Raw genomic sequence first — 24,481 nt, 5'->3', positions numbered from 1 at the left:
TCTCTCACTTCTTCTCCTCTCTCTCTCTCTCTCCCACCTTCTGTCTCTCTCTCTCTCTCTCTCTCTCTCACCTTCTGTCTCTCTCTCTCTCTCTCTCTCACCTTCTGTCTCTCTCTCTCTCTCTCTCTCTCTCACCCTTCTGTCTCTCTCTCTCTCTCTCTCTCTCTCTCACCTTCTGTCTCTCTCTCTCTCTCTCTCTTCTCTCTCTCTCACCTTCTGTCTCTCTCTTCTCTCTCCACCTTCTGTCTCTCTCTCTCTCTCTCTCTCTCACCTTCTGTCTCTCTCTCTCTCTCTCTCTCTCTCACCTTCTGTCTCTCTCTCTCTCTCTCTCTCTCTCTCTCTCTCACCTTCTGTCTCTCTCTCTCTCTCTCTCACCTTCTGTCTCTCTCTCTCTCTCTCTCACCTTCTGTCTCCTCTCTCTCTCTCTCTCTCTCTCTCTCACTTCTGTCTCTCTCTCTCTCTCTCACCTTCTGTCTCTCTCTCTCTCTCTCTCTCTCACCTTCTGTCTCTCTCTCTCTCTCTCTCACCTTCTGTCTCTCTCTCTCTCTCTCACCTTCTGTCTCTCTCTCTCTCTCTCTCTCTCACCTTCTGTCTCTCTCTCTCTCTCTCCTCTCTCTCTCTCTCTCTCTCTCTCTTCTCACCTCTGTCTCTCTCTCTCTCTCACCTTCTGTCTCTCTCTCTCTCTCTCTCTCTCACCTTCTCTCTCTCTCTCTCTCTCTCTCTCTCTCTCTCTCTCCTTCTGTCTCTCTCTCTCTCTCTCTCACCTTCTGTCTCTCTCTCTCTCTCTCTCTCTCTCTCACCTCTTCTGTCTCTCTCTCTCTCTCTCTCTCTCTCTCTCTCTCTCTCTCTCTCTCTCTCTCACCTTCTGTCTCTCTCTCTCTCTCTCACCTTCTGTCTCTCCTCTCTCTCACCTTCTGTCTCTCTCTCTCTCTCTCTCTCTCTCTCTCTCTCTCTCTCTCTCACCTTCTGTCTCTCTCTCTCACCTTCTGTCTCTCTCTCTCTCACCTTCTGTCTCTCTCTCTCACCTTCTGTCTCTCTCTCTCTCTCTCTCTCTCTCTCTTCTCTCTCTCTCTCTCTCTCACCTTCTGTCTCTCTCTCTCTCTCTCTCTCTCTCTCACCTTCTGTCTCTCTCTCTCTTTACCTGACCTGCTTATCTATAAGCCGTCTCATTAAGCCCCTTTCTCTCTACCTGCTCTCTCGTCCTTGCATAGGTCTTTACCTTTCACAGTACCACACTCCTATGTCTACCACTAACTATGTTTTGCCTTTACCTCTCTCTAACCTACCAAAGCTTTCCACTTTCTCTTTCGACTACCTCACCCCTTAGTACACAATGGTAATCTTCCTCTATATATTGTCTGCTCCCTATGTCTAGCTACCCCACTATAAAACCATATCTGCCCCTCTGTAGTGTATCTAGCTCTTCCTCTTTCTATCACACTGTATCTTTGTTTATGGCTACCACACCATTCTCTCTTTGCTTTATATCTCTCCTTACCTCATCTGTGTCTACCTCCTCTCTAGCTCTACCTTTCTTCTGTTACATATCCTTCCTTATTTTGCTGTCTTTACTTCTGACCCTGCCTACTGCCCCCTCCCATTACTTTTTTACTCAACAGAGTCCGAGTTCACTGTCTAGCCAGAGAAGTTTAGACATAAAAAGGAGATGATGGACAAGAAAGAGAGTTAAGGAAATCAATATAATATTTCACCTGATAGAATGGTGAAAACAGTGATTTCAGTGATTTGACTTTTACTGTTGCAGTGAGAATTGCAGATTTGAAGATGTATTATCATGGCCTTAAGGCCTGCTCCAGCGTTAAAGGCCCTAGTCGAAGGGTCTTTAACACTGCGCCCAGCTACGGCAGGTTATAAGGCTATAATAACATTCCACCACTAGAGGGCCGAACATTCTAACAAATGATGCAAATGCCTCCGTGAACCTGAGGGATTTAAATCCCCTCTGGATCACTGAGGCCTTTGTCCACAGCAACACCTGTGAATGACAAACATTGGAATGTTGGAGATCCAGGCTTTTACCAGCCATTAGAAGCCCGGAGCACTCTATTGTCTTCAATGAAGCTCTCAATATTCCTCTTCTAATTGAGATTACAAATACTCGTCAATTAAAGCTACAACAGGCACGTTGTGCACAGGTCTTAGTATAACTTTATGCACTTGTCCATCAAACATTCGCTAAGTCACTCTTATTTTGTTTTTCCAGGAGCAACAGATGGGGACCCAGAAGTCCTTGTAAACTTTTGCTCTACAAGACAAAAATAGCTAGATCCAAGCACAAAAGAAATGGTTTTATCAATGTTTATTCAGGCTTTCTTTTGGTTTGTTTTACTGTCCGGCGCGGAGCAGATGGAGCTTTTTCCTGTTTTTGTAAGCTCCTGTCTCTGAAAGTTTAACATTTAATTAGATGTTTGGTATCCTTTCCTGGGGCTCGAATTAGTTGAATATGTTATAAATAAAAATTATTCCGGTCCTATGGCACAAAATAGATCTTACCTAAGGCCCCAAAAATCCTTAGGGTGGCACTGAATTTCACCACTTAAGGCCACAGGTCAACAAACCTGAGAAAATGGGACCAAAAGCTGGAGCTCAGGATAGAGGGCCACTAGCCTTGCTCCGGCTTTGTCATCTTGTGTTCAGTGCCTAAATCTGCCACCATCAAAGTATGAAAAAGTGTATTATTATGCCCGAAAAAGGTTTGAGCTTGTGCTAGTCCCACATAAATCCAAGCACTCGATACCTTGGTATGTTTTATTGCTATACCTGTAAATAATGAGCGAAGCTTGTTCTTCATATGGCAGTAACTTAACAGCTGACAATACTAGAAGCGGACAAATGGAGACAGTCCAAGGTATGTTGGGCATTTGATTTGAGGGGCTCCCTCTTGTCTCTCTTCATAAATGTTGACCCAGGTAGGGAAAAGTTGTTAAAGTGAAAAAGCAGTTTTAGTTTTTATCGTGGGTAAATTCTGCGTTCAAGAATCTTTGGTATCTGCATGCAGGCTGCAGGTTTAACCTTGAAATGTACTCATTTGAATAGGCTACGTAACCCTCACACCAGCAAAGTCGCAATTTCCATTTTAATAAACTTGAGGACGGCGCTGTAAAAAAATATGTTCATTAGAGCTGTATCCACGGCTCTAAGCGTTAGTAATCATATAAACATATACATTTGGTTTTGCTAATTGAGTCAATATACTTATTAGGAAGTGTTCAACATAGCATATAATGCACTGTAATATAATTCTCAAGCCATCACAAATATAGTTCTTAGTGCTTCAGTGGCTCAAGAGATTCTTAAAGTGCTTGCACAAGCCTCTTACTTGTAGGAATCTCTGCCAGCAGACATAAGTTTTTCAGGAGTCTGTTAACGAATATCCGTCTTTGCATTTAAATAAACTGGTCCTCTATCCAGCCCGATTAAGAAGGAGTCTCATGTAGTTTGATCTTTGAAGGCTGGCATAGGTTTTTAGGATAAGGTGGAGAAAAGCCCACACTCTGCACGTTTTGCTTATTGGAAATATTCAGGCTAGTGTGCCCCTGATAATACACAAAATACGAGATTGCGGCGCAGTCAGTTATGTTGGAAAGCGTAACTCTGATTAACACTGATTCCCTTACACTCGCTGCTTACATACTATCTAGAGAGGAATGGTAGCACATGGCTTGCAACCTCTCTTGTAGAGTTTGCCTGTCACAAACAATCTCATAAAAGCTTTTTTCCACTTTCCCTCCTTTACAGAAACAAATTTTTAGGTTGAGCCTAGTGCTGCACGCATGCGTTGCTCTGCAATACTTTATGTAAGGGCTTCAAAAATCTGACCACACGCACGTGCGTGTGCTTTTGTTTTTGTCACAGGCTATTGGCCTTTGTGTGCGTCTTTCTAACAAAGACAGCACGCAATTGGGCAAAAGCGGGTGCATGTATCGCCTTTGCTCCGCCCACGGTCTAATGCTTGCAGTTACCCGCACGGGCGCCATCTGTTTTGAATTATCATGCCCTGCGCGATAATTCAAAACAGATGGCTCACTGTGGTGCGCGCGCACGCACCACTTGCATGCTTGGTATTATCCTACAGTGGGGTGCATGGGCACTCTTCCTTTCTCCACCTTCTTGCTATGGATTCAGGATGGGGCTCCCTTTATTGCCTGTTTGGGTGGGGCTCCCTTTATTGCCCATTTCGGACATCTGTTAGACCAATGTAGGTTCCTTCTGTTCTTCGGGGGCCCCTCCCTCTGCAGTGCCCGGGAGGAGAAGGGCCCTCTTTTCATGAAGCACGTGGTGCACTCCCGGTGTTGAGGTGTTCCGCCTGCAGAAGACACCGCCCACTCCCCCTTTTTTCTGTGTGGGCTCCGGATGCCGGCCTGCTCTCCCTTCTGCCTTCCCTGCTGCTGCCCGAGCTCACCCGCCCGCCACCACTGCTCCATAGTTTTATTTGGTTCCAGTGTACTTTTGTGTAATTAAAAGGTGCGTTGCTCACAGTAGAGTAGAGGTTCTGGCGTTTAAAATATGAATAAAACTGAATCGGCATCCGGCATTTGTTTTGCATTGCGCAAGCTTCCTGCATTGAAGATAATTATGGTTTATTACTCGTCAAAGGTTTGTTTTATGAGCTTGCGAAAGATGAGCGTTGTACTAACAGCTCGGTCACAGTGCTGTGCTCTGTACAGTTCAGCTCATTACAAAATGCTGAACCCTTAGCTGCACTCACTGCTGGCTGGAAATAATACACTGTGGGGTTACAGTGCACACTGTCGAGCTTTGGGCGTTTGACTGGACTTTGTGTTCATGCAACAAAGTACTGTGCAGTTTGTAAATATTTCAGTTTCATATGACCTTGCACCTCCCCACCCCCCAAAAAAAGTTTACCTAATGCACACAGCGTTCTGTAGTAAAATGCGAAATCCAAGTCATTGTATGTACAAGATGCAGCTCATGGTAGTTCTCACAGAAGAGGACCTTCTAAAATACCGAATGGTGTATTGTTCTTTCGAATGACTTTACCAAATATTGTCGTCCAATGGTTTACGCCACTCAAAATCTACCTGGCCTGGTAGACCTAAGCAGCATGTGTAGGCTCCAGGCTTCATTGTCTTCCTTTGTGTATTTGGGTTATTTTTGGCAGGTGTGCCCACTGTTGACTAGTAGTGGAAGCCTTGATGTGGACTTGTTGCAGTACCAGTTCATTCGTATTTGCCATTGTCCATCTCTGCTTCACAATAGTTTCCCCCTAAAAAGGATAGTTGTTCACATACTTCTCCAACCGCTTGCAACAGTGAGTCTGGCTTGAAGTGAGTGAAGAGCTCTGCGGAAACTATAACAAGCATTGGCATAGCCAATAGGTCTCGCCTTTGGAGCCTTATAAGTGTTTAGCCATGCAACACAACAGTTGATGTTGTTGCATCCAGGATATTTTGCTGAATAAACACTTATAAGGCCCCAAAGGAGAGACCTGTTGGCTATGCCAATGCCTGTTCTTATTGTACACTCATCTGTCCTTTCACACACGATTCCAGACTAGTTTCCTCACCCTTCTCTCATAGTCTGCCAATATGTTGCCTTCTCACCAAGCTGATTTGCTCCAGGGAAGGCATGCATGCTTCCAAAGCATGGGACCTACAGCAGGCCTGGGAATGAGGCGCTTGAGTGGGTACCCTGTGAACATGCCCTGGATCTTCAGACTAAGACTAACGTACCTTGGCATGAAGCACCTTTACATGGTATTTGGACAGCATATACACCATGCCCCTACAGTGCTGTCAGTGTAATCTATATCCTCGATGTCAACGCAATTGTTGTTTTTAAGCAGTGTTTCTTGGGTTTTCTTTGCAGGACATGCTGATCTCCCTTTATCAAGCAGGACCTTTCACCAAGGGAATTTTCAGGCGCTCTGCAAATGCCAAAGCCTGCAGAGAACTCAAGGATAAGCTGGATTCTGAAGCCGACGTGCACTTAGACTGTGAATCGATTTTTGCAACTGCATCAGTACTGAAGGTATACAAGTAGTATTACCTCCTTAATTTCTAGTATCAACATAACCTCTTGCAATATGTTGCGAATTTCAGGAGAATTGTGCCTGCACAAAGTAGTATCTTTTGTTGACACCTCTTCCTGTTTTTGTATCAGGAGCTATGTGTGTCCGTTTTCTAGGTCACGCACAGTAGATAATGCATGTATTTGTTGCAAGACACATTGAGGCTTACTAAGAACATAGAGGGACATGGAGCCCACCGTTGACTGGCTTCCTTGCCACTCTCATTTGAATTTTTCTTATTCATGTTCCAACTTGCATATCTTGTGTTTGTCCCTCCATTTGAGCATTACCTCCTTGCAATCTCTTTAATTGATTGTGACCTTTGCTTCTACTGCTTGCTTTACAAGCACTACATTTTTCTTTTGTGTTAAGCACCCAATGAGAGGGTGTCCTTTCGAGCCATCTCCCTCGTGTAGGCATGCATGTACATGGTACACATTCCTATAAGATGATGTGGGATGCCACATTAAAGGCGCTTTAAAAAAACTTTAGGCATGTAGCTAAAAACTATTGGCAAAGCCAATAGGTCACAAAGGCAAGACCTATTGGCTTTGCCAGTACTTGTTGTTAATAGTGGTGAGCTTCCAATTGACATAGTGCTAGAAGTCTTTATTTTTAACATGTATGCTGCTGCAGCGTTTGGGCCAACCTTATTATCATTTGTCTTCCATTGGCCCTTTCATTCCGAATGAGAGGCGAGGGGAGTTAATATTATATTAATTAATTCCAATTAACAGTGTGACCCATTTGGCTACACAATAAGGGCCAGGAATCAGTGACTAGAGTTAAGAAGGTTTATTACAAATTTGCAATCAAGGTACACAAATCTTAGCACCATGCTATAAAGATACAGAATAACAACTGGTAAACCCAACCTTCACAAAGAAGTTTAGGCGTACCAGTATCAAGCACACAAGAAGTAGTATTGAGCAAACCAGAAGTGCAGTCACAAAAACCAGTATAGAATCTGGTGCTCAGAGAAGAGTTTCTGGTCCTCTCTGCTATACTTGGGTAAATCTAGAATCATTTAAGTCAAAGTCCAAACTAATATGTATGATTACAGCATCTAGTTTGTCCTTAATTTAATGAACATTTTTGAGTTGTAATATGCCTACTTATATTGACTTTCAGCCATCCAACCCTCTTTATTCATTGATCTGTTATTGTCATTCACAGCATGGAGCAGTGGGTCAGTCCACTTCCACCATTGGCTTACTTTGCTGTGAGTGATGGCATTCTGCACTTTCAAAAGGTGCACATGTACACACAATGTAGTTATCTTAAGTACCAGGGACTGCTATGGCAATATGTGCTTTTTGAGACCAGCACCATTTTTTGCTTTTGCCAATTTCTTTTTTAGATTGATAAGGGGCCCACCAGCTTTGCAAACAATATAGTTGGATAACAAGTATTGAAAAAGTTAATGCCAACGCCAGAAGTATTGGCTTTGCCAATGCTTATTATCTAATTGACTAATTTTCCTTCTGAAACATTTCCATGCCTTGAAATTCATTAAACACATGTTCCCTTCAGACAGGAGTCCTTGTAGACTGTAGACTTGTATTAGCTCAAGTTGCTGCTATGATAAAAACAATTTTTAATACATGCGAGTCCTATTAAACAGTGACTCAAGCCTCAAGTCGTTTTCCAAAGTTATTGATTCAAAGCATTTCTCCATTGAAAACAACATGCCTCTGAAGCTACTCTTTGGACTTGCAAGGAGATGTGTGCATGTACAAAGCTCTGCAGCCGAGAACCTGTGGCATATCTCTGCTTTAGGATTTTACTGTGACTTCCTGTGGTCCACATTAGATGCTATTTAGTTCCTACTTCAGCTTCAAGTTAGAAAATATGAATTGTAATTGAAGTCCTGTTCAGAGGGAGCTTAATACTTAACGAGAGTTTGGAAACACTCACTTTTACCATAATCTCTCAGCTATTATTCATTATGTATTCATTTTAGAAGGTCACAACGTTCATCTTAATTATGGCATAGGTATTCATCTTCCAATATCACCGTTTGCCTACCTACACTAATCCTTTATTCCTGCAGTTCTTAACCTGGGATTTGTCAGCATTGCCTACACAGGGGGTATACAACTGTTGAGCAAATTGAATCATTTACCAGATTAATAAAGTATATATACATAAAGCAAAACTGAAAATGTAAAATACACTGTAAATGTGAAGGAGTTTAAAATTGGAGGCATCCTCAGCTTGATTCGTAAGAGCTGCACAAATATATGGACAATTGGTGGCACTTAAGGGAACTACCTTGTGTGCGCATGTGCACTTTGTGAAAGGGAAGAATTCCATCACTCTCAGCGAAGTAAGTCAGTGACTGATGTACTGGTATGTGCCGACAAAGAGAGAATGTACATTAAGAGCAAAAAAAGACAAAGCAATATGTTAGTCTTTTTTATAAATTAAATACATCTACATATGGAAAAGATCAAATCTTCCCATTAAAGAAAAGCTTCTGATTTTTTGTTTGTATTAAATAAAACAGGTTGAAATTGGTGAATGTGCTTGATGCATACTTTCGTTTGTATTTTCATTTGAGATTCAAGTTGTAAAAGTTGCTCAGGCCGAGGTCCATGGTTTCCAGTAGTGTTTCATTGGGGTTCCACAGAAGGCAAAAGGTTAACAGTCGCTGTTTAGTTCCATATGCATTCATCTTCCAATGTCACTTCACTCCTACCTTCACTCATCTGTTATTCCCTACGGATTCATCTGCATTCCTATATATTTTCAACATAGACGTACCTTTTACTTACCCATCCGCCAATCTTTATTCTCAGCACATCCTTTGCCTTTACATTCAAATACCGGTCTTCAACATTTTGTCAGAATATATAATATTATTCCTGTTTTTTCTACATGCTTCAACAGTGCTGCATTCAGCACATAATATCTTTGTTTTCAGATCATTACCTCTAGAAGTCTAGAACAACACTGTGCTATTACTGTCATAAAGTTCCCCATTTGAAAGCTAAAGAGTGGGTTGAAGACCTCGCCACATGAGAAGATTGCCTTTAAATATAAAAACATTTTTTCACTCTAGGTATTCGATTCTCACAGAGCACTAGCAAGTATATTACCTCTGGCAAATTAGTTGTTCATAGCATCAATTGGTTTTCTTCTCGCTTTGTGATCTCTCTCCCATTTGATGCCCCTTCTCAACGAAAATAGTTATGTTAAGCTCAATCAACTGCACCTCTGTGCGCATTGTCTCTCCTCTTCTTTTATCATCTCTTGGTTATCTTTTTAACATCTTAGTTCCTTTTTATAATCTATCGGTGCCACATTTAGCATCTCTTTGCCCTTTTGTGTTATTTTTTCATGTATGCCTTTCCTGCAGTCACATTTTATTTTAACTTGTACCCTTCAAGTGTTCTCACTTACTCTGACCTATTTAGGGTTCTCTCTGTCTTACCCGCTTTAAGTTCTGGTTTATTGCTGCACCTCTCACCTTATCCCACCTCCTATGGAGTGTTGGCTTGGCAATCCATTAGGGTTCTGTTTTGCATCACAGAAACGCATTGACTCATTCCACATTACTTTCTGTAGGACATAATGTATTTAATACAGAAAATGATCCCTTTTAAGGTTTTTTTCAGTGTAGCAGGCTTTTTCTAATCTTTTAATCAGACTGCAAAATGCAAGCCAGAACTATTGGCTTTGCCAAACGCTTGTTTCCTTTTTTGCCTCGTCTTGTTCAACCTTACTGGTATGTCATTTCTGTTTCTCACTACATAAAACGTTCCAATTTCTTTTTAAGCAAATAATTCTTATGCACTTTTCTTAGTGGCTTTTTTATATCTGTCCTTGAAACACCCTTTGTGTCTATCCATCGTTGTCTCCTCCTCTACCACCAGCACTTCCACTCTACAGTCGTTTGGCCATTAAAATGGCTTCTTTGTATGGCAATCAAAAAGCATCTCTTATGTATGCTTGTTCACTCATCCTTTTGGGTCTTATCGAAAAGAAACCCCAGGTGAATGTGCATTATATTAGTTGCTTCACTCATTAATCCATTAAATATCTCAGAGACTCCTTTAGCGTAATATGCGAGTGAATGCTGCTAAAAAGTGCTCTTTCCTGTCTTCAAGAGGGTTGAGTAGCCCAGATTGACTAGTTGTGGGGAGGCACACGGTGTGGAGAACGTGAGCAGCAGAATAGAGACTTTGATTCATTGCACGTTGATCAGAATAGGAGGCGATGCCAGAATTGGGTGACTGCAGGTCCAGTACTGCATTTGTAGATTTCATACGGTTACTTCCACTTTGTGGTGCAAGAAGAGAGCAGCCTTTAGGGAGAAGTTTGGTCCAAGAATCCACTTAGGGGAAAGTTACTTCAAAATAGTATTATTGACTTTATCTTGCTTGTATCTGTGGCTTTTCATTCAACTGTGTGCCAGATTCCGATTGTCTCTAATTGTAAAGTCCTACTTGGAAATTAGTTTAAGGGCCCCAATCTTGTAACCATGAATGCTGCACAGGAAGCTGTTACTGAACTACGTGTAAGCCTCTGTGCAATGCTGAATTTATCCTTTACTATTTTAAGGTAACTAGCAGAAATCCCATCTGATAAACTTTTTAATTAATTTTGTGCTTAACATAGCTATGTCGATTCATACTCCATTTCTCTCTTTCTCAACTGAAGGTGTATCGAATTTGAAGTATTTTTTTTAAAACTCTAAATAATTTATGAACCTCTTTATATAACCATATATTAGCTAGTGCAACACATGTGAACTGCTGAACACAGGGTTTTTCAAATAAATAAGTGACATGAAAGCCATACCCCAAATTGAAACTTGTGCAAGTGCTTGAGACCACAGTAACCATATCTTCAAATTGGAAAAGGGTGAATCTTGGAGTTTAATGCTCTAGATTTGGAGCGGCTTGGATCCCTATTCAGGAGCAAAGCGGCAGCATTATTCTGGAGCATGACTGTCTCTCTTGCAACGCATGACCTATAGGTCTGTTAATTCCTTCTTCTAATGCTGCTGTTATCCCTCTTCCAGTGCCTTATTTAGACCTAATTACTATGAGCTGCGTCACACAACCAGCTATGTCCTTGCGTGACTTACTTTCAATGCAGAGAACTCTACTGGGGAAATGTAGATGGCATCAAATGGGTTTACCTTCTTGCTACAAACTCCTGACTAACCCAATACTTATACCCTTGTTTCTTCAATCTAGTAAGTCGGAGAGATTGACAAAATTTTTAAAAGACTCTGACTTCTACATTAGCAATTAGATAAACATGCTAAAGAACAAAAACTTAGTCCAGTTATTTTATAATCTAGTTCATATTCCTTAAAAGTTATATTGGGAGTCTACCATTAGCCTGAAGTAATCATATCCTTGTGATGCAGCCATGCTGCTTTTTTCAAGACATGAGCCAACTTACTGATGAACTGTACCGTATTGCCCTGTTGATTAAGATATATTAAACTATTTACCAGACAGGCTTATTTATTCCATGCATATATTTTAATACACACGAGCCTTAATCTGTGTATGAGACCTTGACTCTTCCTACTTGCAGTCTAGTTACAACATCAACATTTAGCTGTAATAAGAAAATGACTTGTCTACTCGACTGTAATATTTTACTACATGTGAGCTGTGATGTCACAACGCTTCCTGTCGGAGCCAGTAGTGTGAAAGGCAGATCACTATGCAGAATTATAACAGCATTTGAAACAATAATAACATAGACTATTTTCTTAGCTCTTCTTGGCTGTTTTTCATAAATGAACAGTCATTAGCAGACAAGAGCCATGCATTGCAGCATGTTTTTGTATAGCTGTAGCTCATTACACTAAAGCAGAAAACGCTCTGCGTGATAACACACATTATGGCTATGTTGACATACATTAAATTGCATTTTAAGGGAATACCCCACATTTAGGCATACCAATTCTCTTAATAAATTCTCTCTATTCGTTTCCTTCTCCTCTCTATTAGACCCAGGAGTTTGCTTTGTGGTTATGACTTACAAGAACCTCACAAATTATTTCAAATTCATTCAGGGACTCAGTACAGATTTGTATAACTTAATCTAACACTCTTTAAGCAATTTACACCAAGGTTTCAAAAGAAGTAGTTTATATATGAATGTATATTTAATTTTTCTGTGAATTTGACGATAGACTTGGGAGACTCATTCTGAATGTCAATAGTGATTTAATTGTATTCGTAGTAAATGATGGACTTTTCTTTACTATTTGGAAAATAGATCTCGGGGTGCCCGAGATGTTAACGCAATTGATTTTAAATGAAGATGGATCAGATTTCACGTGCTTATTTCTTTAATTCTGCTCAGATGACACTAATAAGAATCTAAATGACATTTAAGAGTTGTGTGGTTGCACTTAGTGGGTACCTTTAGTAAGTAGTTATAGCGGAAGATGCTTGGGGAATCCTAAGGTGGACGAATGAAGAACGATGGGATGTGGAGGAGAAAATAGTTTTACCATTTGTTATGTTATATGCTTTTATGATGCACACGTCTACTCGAGTGTCCCGGCGCGAAACCTTAAATGAGAGCTGGGGGGCAACAGAAAATGACACAAAAAGCAGAGTTTTCAACCGTTTCCTGAAAAGCTTTGGATCCTGGATGCTACGCCGCTCATGGGGAAGTAAATTCCAGGCCACCGCTGCCTCGTAGGCCAGGGAGCTACCACCCATTCTTGTAAGGCGGAAGCGAGGAATGACTGCGAAGAGCTGTGCCGCAGAGCGCAGTAGTCTTGGGGGTGCATAGAACTTGAACCGTTTCCTAAGATATTTTGGGCCAAATTGGTACTGAGCTGCATGCGCCAGAGCAAGAGCTTTAAACTTAACCCTTTCTGCCACAGAAAGCCAGTGAAGATCATGCAGATGTTGCCTTTTCAATGACCTCAGTTCCTTGATTTTTGGACTTTTGTATTTAACTGATGGTTATAAAAGCATATTTAAGTGCCTCCTCATTGGAAAATAAAAATAGCTATATGTTCAGGGACATTTCTGTATTTAATTGAGAATAAAGAGAAACAGCTTGACGCAATATGTTCCACATATGTTTCAGTGGAATGAATAAAGGATGAGCAGCAAACAGAAGACAGACACAGCTGGTCCTCGTGGTCCAAGCACATTCTTTGGAATCGAAAGGCCTGAATTGCAGCTTTTCTTCCACGATCCTGTAGCTGTTCAGTGACGCTATACTGCAGATATTTAGTAGAAATGCCGATTTATGACTAAGAGTAGAGGTACAAGTTTGGTTTGTTATTTTATTTTTCGGGAGAAATTAGTGTAGTTAGATGCCACTACGTATTTCCAATTGAAGGTCTTAAAGTACAAAATACATTAAAACATGAATTTAAAACCGAATATTCTTGAGGTTTAGAAGCTGGGTTGGTGGTGTTTTTTTCGGAAAAATGTATGTGTGGTTTGTGTGATTTGAAGCAAAGACATATGTGCAAAAACGTACCTAAACATTTTAAATCTCTATAGTAGATTTATCGTGTGTCATCTTTCTCTGGGCTAAAAAAAAAACCAAACAAACGGCACATAATTTAATCCTAAAGAACCAATCCTGTATATGAAAACAATGAATGTCCCTTATAAAAAGTACCCGTGCCCAGAGATTCAATAACCTGGCTGTGTCAAGAAGGCAACCGATCGAGAAATACATTTTCATAACCAAAAGAACAATCTCCATTTGCCTCATGTGTCCAAATACATCCATGACTGAGTGAAAAAGACTTCAAAAGAGGAGGAAGATGGAAGTGATAAACCCTAAATACCTAATAGGAGTGGCATCACTTTCATACGTTGAACATTCCAAAACCAGAAAAGTAACCCATAATAGTCACCTGTGCCTGCAGACATATCAAATAGCTGTTTGAACAGAGTCTCATCAGAAACAGAAGACTAAAATAAACATGAGTCTGATTTAAAATTCAGGTCTCAATTAATAAATCCAAACGCTCACAGCGTAAGTGAAGTCAATCTTCACCTCCTTCATAAGCAAAGCACAAACAAAAGCAAATATCCGAAATCAAATTACAAAAGGCCTATCGGAGTATATCCAAGCCAGTGTAGACAAAACTATTTAAACACTAGATATTTAGAGATGCCTTCATCAGAAAAAACAAAGGTACTAATTCAATCATTGATTTAATTTGAGCAAAGAACACTTCCTCAATAGACTTATAAACCCCCACTAATAGGAGCAGTCACTGTAACTATTAAATATCAAGCCATTAGATCCTAAGCAAAACAAGAACTATGTAAGTCTCCCATATGATCATGATTTCATGCAGGTGCAGGGGGAACATTTATATCCAAAGCATAACGGAATTCTGCACAAAGTAGTATCTGTACAAAAGAATAATAGAAACAATAACGAAAATTTCGCACACGTCAGTATAGTCAAATGCTAGAACATGTACAAATTACTTTTCAATACTCAAGAGAATGACAAATGTCCCAGATCTTTGTCCAAGTACGAAGTTTGTAGGATCTCAAGTCTTGGCGTACTAGAGAAGCGCCATCTTGGAGCCGCGTGTTTATAAGCAAGAATAAGGAAGGACTCGGTGCCTTTAGCTACAATGGGAGCCCAAAACACACCATCAAGATTTATAAGATGAAGCATGGTTTGGCTAGAGTGGTGAAGCTACAAAACAAACCAGTACCAACACTGACAAAGAGGGGGGAGGAGCCTAGCGCTTGACCAAGATGGCCGCGTAAGCCTTGAGCTCCCGCGACCCTCGCGCCCTCCTGCAATCATCCTGTCCTAAATCCTGATTTTCATGCACGGAATCCTGCAGATGAGTCACAGCTGGGGCGATTGACGTTGTCCGGGCTAAGATCGCCCGCCGGGGACCGAAGTTGTGCATGGCGGAAGATTGCGGCCTACCTCCGAAGGATGCCAGGGGCTTGCGTTGGTAGGATGCCCGGCCACTAATTGAACAACAGCGGCCTCGGGAGGTGTGAACTGGCGGACGGGTGCCGCTGCACTTTCACTTTCGCTTTCTCGCCCTTTGCTTGCTCTGGGTTGGGAGTGCTTCATGCCGGTCCCCTGCTGTCTGGAAGACCTCCGCTCGGCCCTGGCTGGCTGCTGAAGTCCTAGTTGACCCTGTTTCCTCTGGCTGAGTGAGGGACGTCTTTTTGCGACTGACCGCCCTGCTGTTCGAGATGTCGACCAAATCGGAGGCAGACAAGTCGAAGTCTAAGACTACCAGGCGGGGAGGCTATACCCAATCCAACAATATGGATCGCTATGCCCAGCAGAAGGGGTCGCCTGGTGGATCGGGACAGTCGCTGGAAGCACAGAAGGCCGATTCATCCCCAGCCTCGGAGTTATCATTGCAGGATATCAAGGGGGCGATAGATGGGATGCAATCTTCGATTGGGCGACAATTCGAGACCCTGGCGCACAAGGTGGACATGATCTTGGTTGATGTCAACTTGATTCGCGCGGACCTGGGCAAAACCAATGAGCGGGTCAAGTCCCTGGACCTCAAGACTACTGGTCTCGCGGACGATGTCTCGGAACTCCAGGCTGAGGTTCGTAAGCTACGAACCGCGAATGACCTCTCCACCCGCCGGCTCGAAGACTTTGAAGGTCGGGCCCGGCGCAACAATGTGCGCCTTATTGGGGTCCCGGAAACTTCGGAGGAGCTCTCCGTGGATTTACTCGTCGAGGACTTGGTGGTGAATCATCTTGCGCCTAAGGGCCTTGGCAAGTTTTTTGCGGTGGAGCGGGCTCACCGAGTGCCTGGCGGACGGCCTAAGGTGGGAGCCCCCCCGCGGCCGATTGTCACCCGGATCTTTAATTTTCGGGATCGAGACGCTATCCTGCAAGCATCGAGGGTGACAGGCCCGGTGCCTTTTCAGAATGCCTCTGTGAGCTTTTATCCTGACTTCACCCAGATGGTGCAGAAACAGAGGCAGAGTTTCCTGGGGGTGAAGCGGCGGCTTAGGAAGATGGACCTGAAGTATGCCATGCTTTTCCCCGCCAGGCTACGTGTGGTGTATGAGGATCGGACTTTCTTCTTCGAATCACCGGACATGGCGGGGGACTGGTTGGATGCGCTCCCTCGGCGACAGCCCGGCCGGGACCGCGTGGATGGAGCGGAAGGCGACCGGGATGGGCAAAAGTGATACCTCCGGTGTTGGTCTGTTTTGACTCATCCCCGGACAGTGACTCGCACCCTACTGCAGTAATGGGAGGGCGGCGGGGGGAAGATAGGAGCTCTTTCCTCCCTTGGGGTACTTTTTGTAGATTTGTTTTTGATAGGGCGACAGGCACACTGCAAGTTGGGGGGGCTTTGTAAGCTGACGCAGGGGTGCAGGGAGGGGGGGGATTCGGGATGTTGGGGTTGTTGTTGGGGGTTGTTTTTTTCTTGCAAGGCGTAGCAATGGTTGTCAGTATTGTCCGATCGTGGTTCTCCGGGGGGTGGGGGGGGTGGAGGTCCCTTTGTGTTTGGGGATGGGGGATAGGGGCTTAAACATAATTAGCTGGAATGTCAATGGCTTAGGGGATCGTATTAAACGGGGGATAGTCCTGCAATTCTTGAAACGGACCTCGCCAGATGTGGTCCTCCTGCAGGAGACCCACCTTATTGGGAATACATGTTATGCACTTAACAGAAAGGGTTATAAATTCATTGCTCACTCGGGGTTCTCCTCGGGCTCCAGGGGTGCGGACATACTTGTTAGAGCTTCCCTACTATTTGAGGTTGACTCCACCATCGCTGATGACAGGGGGCGCTTTGTGGCTGTGGCGGGGAGGTGGGAGGGCAGAACGTTGGTATTGGTTTCTGTTTATGTCCCTCCTGCCCTGCAGGCCTCCACGTTTGCTGATCTGGGCAAGGCTTGTTGGAACTCCCCGAAGGGATGCTAGTGGTGGGAGGAGACTTCAATGCGGTTGGGTCTGGAATGCTCGATGGGTACCCGCCCAGGGACACCGGGGGTGCTCAGAAGTGGCTTCCCGACTTTATAGATACTTTTGGTCTGGTAGACTGTTGGAGGCTACGGCACCCCACTCAGACAATATACCTTTCATTCCGGGGCCCACGGGAGTCTCTCTCGGATCGATTACTTGCTCACTCTGGCTGCGCACGCCTCATTGGTATCTGAGGCTAGGCACATGGCACGGGGCATATCTGATCATTCGCCGGTGTGGGCCCGTCTGGATATTGGCCGGGTGGTGGGGGGCAGGGTGGCTCCCATTAACCCCTGGTACTTTCATGACCCCAAGCTGCGTAGTGCGTTGCTGAAGACAGTTGATCACTATTTTCAAGATAATCAGGGTTCAGTTGAATCTGCGGTGTCCTTGTGGGAAGCTTTTAAGACTGTATTGAGAGGGGAGGCCCTTTCCTTGGTAGTGGCCGCCAAGCGGCGGAGAGACGCCGAGGTGACACAAGTAGAGGATGAGATAGCGGCTTTAGAAGTGGCCTTGGAAGAGGATGTTGCAACGGCCACACTGCATAATTTGAGCTTGAAGCAATTGGAATATAGGGATCTGGTGACGAACGCTGCCAAGACCCTCAACAGGGAGCAGCAGGGTCGATTGTACGATGTTGGTGATAAGGCCGGGAAATTGCTGGCGTGGTTGGATAAAAAAGAGCGTGTTAATCGAGTGGTGCCGGAGTTGTCGATGGATGGGGGAGAGGTTGTCACTGACCCCGACGGTATAGTTCAGTGTTTCTCGGACTATTTTCGTACGGTATACACCTCGGTCTCGGATAGGCCGACTGAGGACTCGTGTGACCTTCTGCGTGATATCGCTCTGCCCTGCCTTTCTGCCATTGATAGGGATGACCTCGATGGCGATATAACTGTAGACGAAGTGGCGTGTGCTATCCGTGCGTTGCGCTCGGTAAGGCCTCTGGCCCAAATGGTTTGCCGATTGAGCTGTATAAGCTTCGTCCAGATAAGTTGGCTCCTCACCTGCGCGCCATGTTCGTGGAGGCGCGGGTGAATGGGTTTCTTCCGCTTGATCAACGGCTGGCGACGATTGTGGTCTTACATAAAGACGGTAAGCCCCGGGACAAGTGTGGCTCCTATCGGCCGATATCACTTCTCAACGCCGAGCCGAAAATCCTTGCTAAGATCCTTGCTAACCGCCTGGTCCGGGTGCTTGGCGACTTGATTCACCCGGATCAGTCGGGCTTTATCCCGCACCGTAACACTGCACTGAATCTTAGACTTCTCCATGGAGTGATTGGTAGGACGGGCACGATGCGAGAGCCGGCTATTGTGGCGTCCCTCGATGCCACGATGGCCTTCGATATGGTGGAGTGGGCATACCTGTGGGCTGTGCTAGCCAAGTTCGGCTTTGGGCCTGGATTTGTAGGCTGGGTGAGGTTGCTCTATGAGGGGCCTCTTGCTAGCGTCGTGGTGAACGGGCGGGCGTCGACACCGTTCGAGCTCGGGAGAGGCACCCGGCAGGGCTGTCCCCTGTCGCCGTTGTTGTTCGCCCTTGCTCTTGAGCCGCTGGCGGCGTGGATACGATGGCACCCCGATATAAGTGGGATTCGTTGGTCGCCTGACCACGAAGACCGTATTTCACTTTACGCCGACGATATTCTGCTATACCTCGCCTAAGAAATCTCTTATAGTGGTTTGTGACGTCTTGACTTCTTTCGGTAGGAACTCTGGTCTTGTCATCAATTGGGGGAAGTCATACTTGTATGTCCTGTGTGGGGATGTCCCGCCTGTCCCGCGCAACTGCTCGATCCAGATAGCCCAGCAGGGCTTTTTGTATTTGGGGATCTATATTTCCACCGACCCCATTTTACGATACGAGAAGAACTTGCTCCCTCCCTTGGCACGTCTGCGACGGGACGTGGCGGGCTGGCGGCGGTTGCCGCTTTCCCTCCTTGGCCGTGCCGCCCTGTTTAAAATGATGTCTCTTCCCCGTTTCCTCTATGCTCTGCAGAATACCCTTGACTTGGTCCCGGCCAGTTATTTCCGTGAGGTCGAAAGCCACCAGCGCGCGCTATTGTGGGAAGGGCGTCCGCGCATAGCGATTGCTAAGTTGACGCTTCCGTGGTATGACGGTGGTATCGCGCTTCCAGACATTCGACGTTATTATTGGGCCACTCAGTTGAGCGCGATTAACCATGGTGTATATGGTCCGGCGCTGAGCCCCGGCTTCGCCATGGACCGATGGTTGCTACGTGGGGGTAATTACCACAGAGCGTTGTACTCTAAGTCGTCGGACTTAACCCTAACGGGGCCCACCAGGGTGGCCGGGCATGTATGGAAGGTGGCGACGGATTCACTGGGCTGGAAGGGTAAGCTTACCCTTGCCACCCCTCTGTTTGACTCCGATATTCTGGGAAAGCTTTGGCATACAAAAGGGTTTGAGAAATGGGACCTGATCGGCATATCCAGGGTTGGAGACCTTTTGGTTAAGGGTAGGATAAAGTCATTCGAGGAGCTGCAGAAGGAATATGAGCTAGGGAGCACGGAGTTCTTCCGATACGCTCAAGTGTGCCACGCCTTGCGGTCAGTCCTTGTAGAAGGGGAGAAGGTGCCTGAGTCCTCTCCGTTAGAGGACCGGATCCTGGATGGCCATATGCCAGAGAGTACGATCTCGCTCATTTATAAGAAACTAATTAATGTTCGGGCGGATCTTCTTCTAGGGTTGCGCGATCAATGGACCAGGGATGGCCTCGAACTCGATGAGGATTGGCAGTATGCAGTTTCTTCTCCCAAAGAGGTCGCGATCCCCGCGCGCCTGCGGCTGGTGCAGCTTAAAATACTCCATAGGGTCTACGTGACGGGGCCCAGGCTGGTCCATATGGGTTTCTCTGAGGAGGGCTTATGTAAGAGAGGCTGTGGTATGGTGGGCACCTTCCTACATATTTGGTAATGCGGTGCGATTATGGAGTTTTGGAAGCGAATCCACGATGTGATGGGGGAGGTGACGGGCATCGTCATGCAACCTGAGGCGCGGTGTTGTCTCCTGAATGTTTGGGGTCCTACTGACCACGACGCGGCACAGACTCAGTGGGTGACCCTAGGGAACATGGTAGCCAAGCGCGACATCACTCGTCTGTGGGGCTCTACTAGGCCTCCTACATTGACATCGTGGATGGAAAACATGGATTGGAGCATGTTTAGGGAGAAGACAGTGTATTGTGCTCGAGGGCGCCCTCGGAAATGGCACTCTGTATGGGGGCGATGGAACCAGTACAGAGGGGGCATATGCCTGCCCCCAGACCCGGACCCGCCTGAGGAGCAGCTCTCCCCTTAGCTTTCTTTCCGGCTTTGTACTTCTTGCTGGTATGTGTTTGTCTTCTTGAGTCTCTGACTTCCCCTCCTTTCCCTTGCTATAGACCTGTGTCTGTTGGACGAAATGGGGCTCGCTCCCCCTGATGGGAACCCTTTTTATGCTTTCAGTACTTATCGCCTTGCTTGTGTTTAGGTTTGGGTTTGTGTTTATTTAAAACGGATCCTTTGACTCTCCTGTCAGTGAAATGTGGACGCTCGCATGTGTTGTGTTTCTAAAGCTGCCGTACCTCCGGGTTGTCGGCTGAATAGCTGTGTCACTGATTTAAAAGAATAAAGGTTTTTGAAAAAAAAAAAAACACTGACAAAGACTTGTAGTATTATTTTTTGGTGCTCGAGGGTTTCTGTTTTCAAATTTGGAAATATGTCAGCAACTAATTCTAGGTTTATTGGTCTTAAATTGAGCACACAGAGTTATACATTTACGTAGTCACCTGTCATGGATGTGATTTCACCAAAATGCCAGGGATAGTGTTATTGACAGTGCACACCATTTGAGCATTTAATGATTCCACAGGGTGGAGCCCCTTTTCACTTGCTTTAATGATGCACAGCCTCCAATTTGCTGGTGAACAGCTACCAAAGGACATGAAGTGAAAATTACTTACTCTGAATACTTCCTGTTCCATTTGCTGCCTTCATGACACCGGAGACCAGCGGTATAATGAGTTGTGCCCCTGGTAACAAAGAAGTTGAACCTGCAATGCGTGATGACCCCTTATTTAGGTCCACTGGCCATAAATGGATAAAACAGTAACATAAATGAACAGTAGAGGGTTCTGAATGGTACTGGGTGTTTTTGAAAATAGTTTGTCCCCACATAAATCTCATAATGAATAAAGTTGTTGTTATTGTTATTTTAACAAACTATTCCAAGTGCAGTGTTGGTTTCACGGTTATCTGAATATTTTCTGATTTATGTTTTATTTTGATTCTATTCAAAAGGATTTTCTACGCAACATCCCAGACAGCATCTTCTCAACTAAGCTGTGTGACAAGTGGGTCGGAGTGATGGATCAGGCGAGCCATGAAGAAAGGATAAAAGCCATCCAGAGGTAGCTGTCTTTTCCCTTTTTCAGTAAATTGCTTGAATATATCTACTGAGAACTCTCCATCGCTGCAATCGTTTGCCAGGCGATGGTTACCTGTGAGGAATCTGGTATGGCCACCAAACAACCTCCAATGATGTAAAGCTGACTTAATCATCAGTGACCACAGACTTCCACAAAACCGAATCCCACTCCATTCTGCAATAAAAATGTTTGTAACGTCTTAACCCAGCCTACCAAAATGCTGCATGAAAGTAGCAGCAGATGGTGCCCTATACATGTGACGCTTAACTATAACCGTCATCTAAGACGCAAGTCTTCTTTGTTTTCATTGCTAATGTTTGTAACATTTACAGTGTAGAATCTCACGAGCAAAGAGACCAATGGTCATCTTCTTAACCCCTTCAGTGCCCATGACGAGCTGGACTCGTCATGGGCTGCGGTGGCGCTGTGCCCATGACGAGTCCAGCTCGTCATGAACTCCGCCCGCTAATGGAAGGCGCGGCACTGGGCGGGGAAAGGGGCGGGCATGCAAGGGGTTAAAGGGCATTCCGTTGTTCCAAAGAACAGCAAACCATCGGTGTTGTGCGTCTAGGGAAAGAGATGCAGGTTTCAGAAGAGGTGCATAAAAAACTGTACTGCCCTCACTACCGAAAGAGAATATGCTATTGTACTGCCACTAGATTTATCTCAGTCAACTGGGAATGGAATCACAAGCAAAATTGCTGTTGTGTTCTTGGAAATGGCGGTCTTTGGTAGATGACTAAATCTTTTATCAACACATGAAGAGTGTCTGTCCGGCTGAACAAAGGTCAGCCTGACGTACACTATTTTATGTTCGGGTCAGACATCCAGGACCTATACATGTACTAATGTTCAGCCACCTGGCTGCCTCAGCCGAAATGTGCTGGGCTGAAGAATTCACAGTCCCACGCGCATGACCTCCTCAGCCCGGCAAAGTCTTTTGTGAGCCTATCCCTCATGATGAGGGGGAGCATCACTGATAAACTTGGACCTCAGCGCTTCATTTTTAATCCCTGAAGTGGTGAGGGCTGAGTGTCCATCAGTGGCGCTTACCACAGAATGGTGTGGGTTCAGCAAGTCTCACTGACCCCATCCCACTCTATGACGAGGTAAGGAAGGTTCTTCTCTCATTGGCTGACTCTTGACAAAAGTGTGGGTTAGCATTAAATACACTTGTGGCGTCCTAAGAGGGTAAAGCCAATTAAACAGGATTTAAGAGACCTCTCTGGCGCCTAGCTGCAGTATGTTTTGGACTCATTCAAGCATGACCAGTTGACAGACATGTTGTGGTGAACATTTGTTAGGCAGTTCACAATGAAGTGCCAATTTTCTAGTTTTTGTAAGATACAGGTGCAAATTGCCTTTAATCTGCATACATTTGCCAGCCAAAGGTGTAACTGTCTAGGGCTTGCCCAGTTGTGCTGTTTAATGTAGAAATTACAAAAGCTCGAAAGTAGCCCACAGCCTTGCTGGACACTCTTAGAAATGTTGAGAGCCTTTCATGCAAACTGCAGCTATTACTCCTGGACCATACTTGATGGAATTGAGGTCACTTGAACAAATTTCTTTGCTTGTTAGGTCATATAGATTGGGATAAAGTGCTGAGCATTATAAAGATATTCCAAGTCACTAAGGAGGTCACTGGCCAATTAGAGGAAAGATGCCAAAGGTAGAATTATTTGATACGGTCATGGAACTCAGAGGTGACTTGCAAGATTATTGTAATGCGTGGTAGATGGTATTTTATTCCTTATAATGCTTAGTTAAACCATCACCCTTCCCACAAACTGCTGAAACTCTTGGTGTGCTGCTCGTTCCTGTGAAAGAGACCGTATGTTTGCAGTTATGAACTATAAAAGCAGAGTGCGAAATTAAACACACCCAAAAGCAGTTAGTAATTTGTTGCAAAAAGATAGTGGAATCAAGTTCATAGTCAGTCAAATTAACATTCTATCGTTTAGAATGCGTAGAGACATGAGTTTCCATATTTGCTGTAATGACCCGTCGTGTGGAACAAAGTATACACCTGAAACTTAAATAGCTCCTTTCAGCTGATCCTTCCTTTATGCACAAAAAGACCAGAAGAAAGATAAGCTAGTTCTCGGTTTTGTTGTTTAAACTGCAGCTCTGTGACGTTCCTTTCACCTTGGCACCTGGGTCTTGCAGCAAGCATTTAGACATTTCAGCTTAACTGTATGATATCACAACTTGACTGCAATAAGCAAATTAGAGGCAGGCTTTTATACAGGGATTGCTGGATCCCATAAGATATACCACTATGCAGAACATCTTATTTCCTTGCTGGTACCATTCTACCTTGCAATAAGCAATGCACATTACCCTCCATAAGTGTGTGAGCACCTCTCCTGTCTACTGCTTGTACCACAGTATTCGCTTTGCAAATGTATCTGCTGTGTCTGGAACGCTGCTATTGAAGCGCTGGCATCTTTGGGCGCAAGCTCTTGAATTGGGAGGCTGGGTGCTAAATACAGTGTTATTATTCAGTAGTGGTAAGCATTCTGCCACACAGTCTTCCTATTGTGTTTAACTCCCAGTAGACAACATGGAGAACAACCGAACATGTTTCTGTTTACAAGCTCATTTGTGCTCCTGGTATTCAGGGACTATCACTAAGTGCTGTTGTATTTCCATCGCCACAGAAATTTTGCTGCAGCAATAAAAATGTTCAGTAACCAGAATACCTGTCCTTTTGACTTAGGACATCCATGAATAGCTGAGCAGACTCTTATAGAGCGCTGCCAACATGGTGCTTCTTGCAGTGCCACAAAGCCACGCCAAAAGGCATGACTTCTTGAATGGCAGAACAGCTTTATGACAAGCCAAGGCTGAGCCGACCGAGGGCAGGTGCCTTGTTCTAGGAACTGTGTGTTATTAAAACATTAGTGCTGCCTCTTCAACTTTCCATGACGTAGTTGCGGTGTCGTGTTTAAGATGTTTGTTTTACAATGAGTAATATCGCTCTTCCATTGAATTTATAGCCAGTGTAACCAAGTTGCCTGACTTTGTTTTCTCTCTGTGGCATGGTCCGAGGTTTAAAG

General features: G+C 44.6%; 1 protein-coding gene across 2 annotated transcripts in view; it reads left to right on the top strand.

Moving 5' to 3' along the window:
- The window catches only part of ARHGAP20 (Rho GTPase activating protein 20), a 301,512-nt gene that overhangs the window by 264,771 nt on the left and 12,260 nt on the right, over positions 1-24,481 (top strand). For both annotated transcript variants that reach the window (XM_085621537.1, XM_085621538.1), the window contains 2 exons: positions 5,851-6,012; positions 21,295-21,404. In XM_085621537.1, coding sequence (XP_085477663.1) covers positions 5,851-6,012; positions 21,295-21,404 — 272 coding nt within the window. The remainder of the gene's footprint in view (positions 1-5,850; positions 6,013-21,294; positions 21,405-24,481) is intronic.

Source organism: Triturus cristatus, chromosome 8 (genome assembly GCF_964204655.1).
Source record: "Triturus cristatus chromosome 8, aTriCri1.1, whole genome shotgun sequence".
NCBI classification, from domain to species: Eukaryota; Metazoa; Chordata; class Amphibia; order Caudata; family Salamandridae; genus Triturus; species Triturus cristatus.
This window is presented reverse-complemented; position numbering and strand designations above follow the sequence as displayed.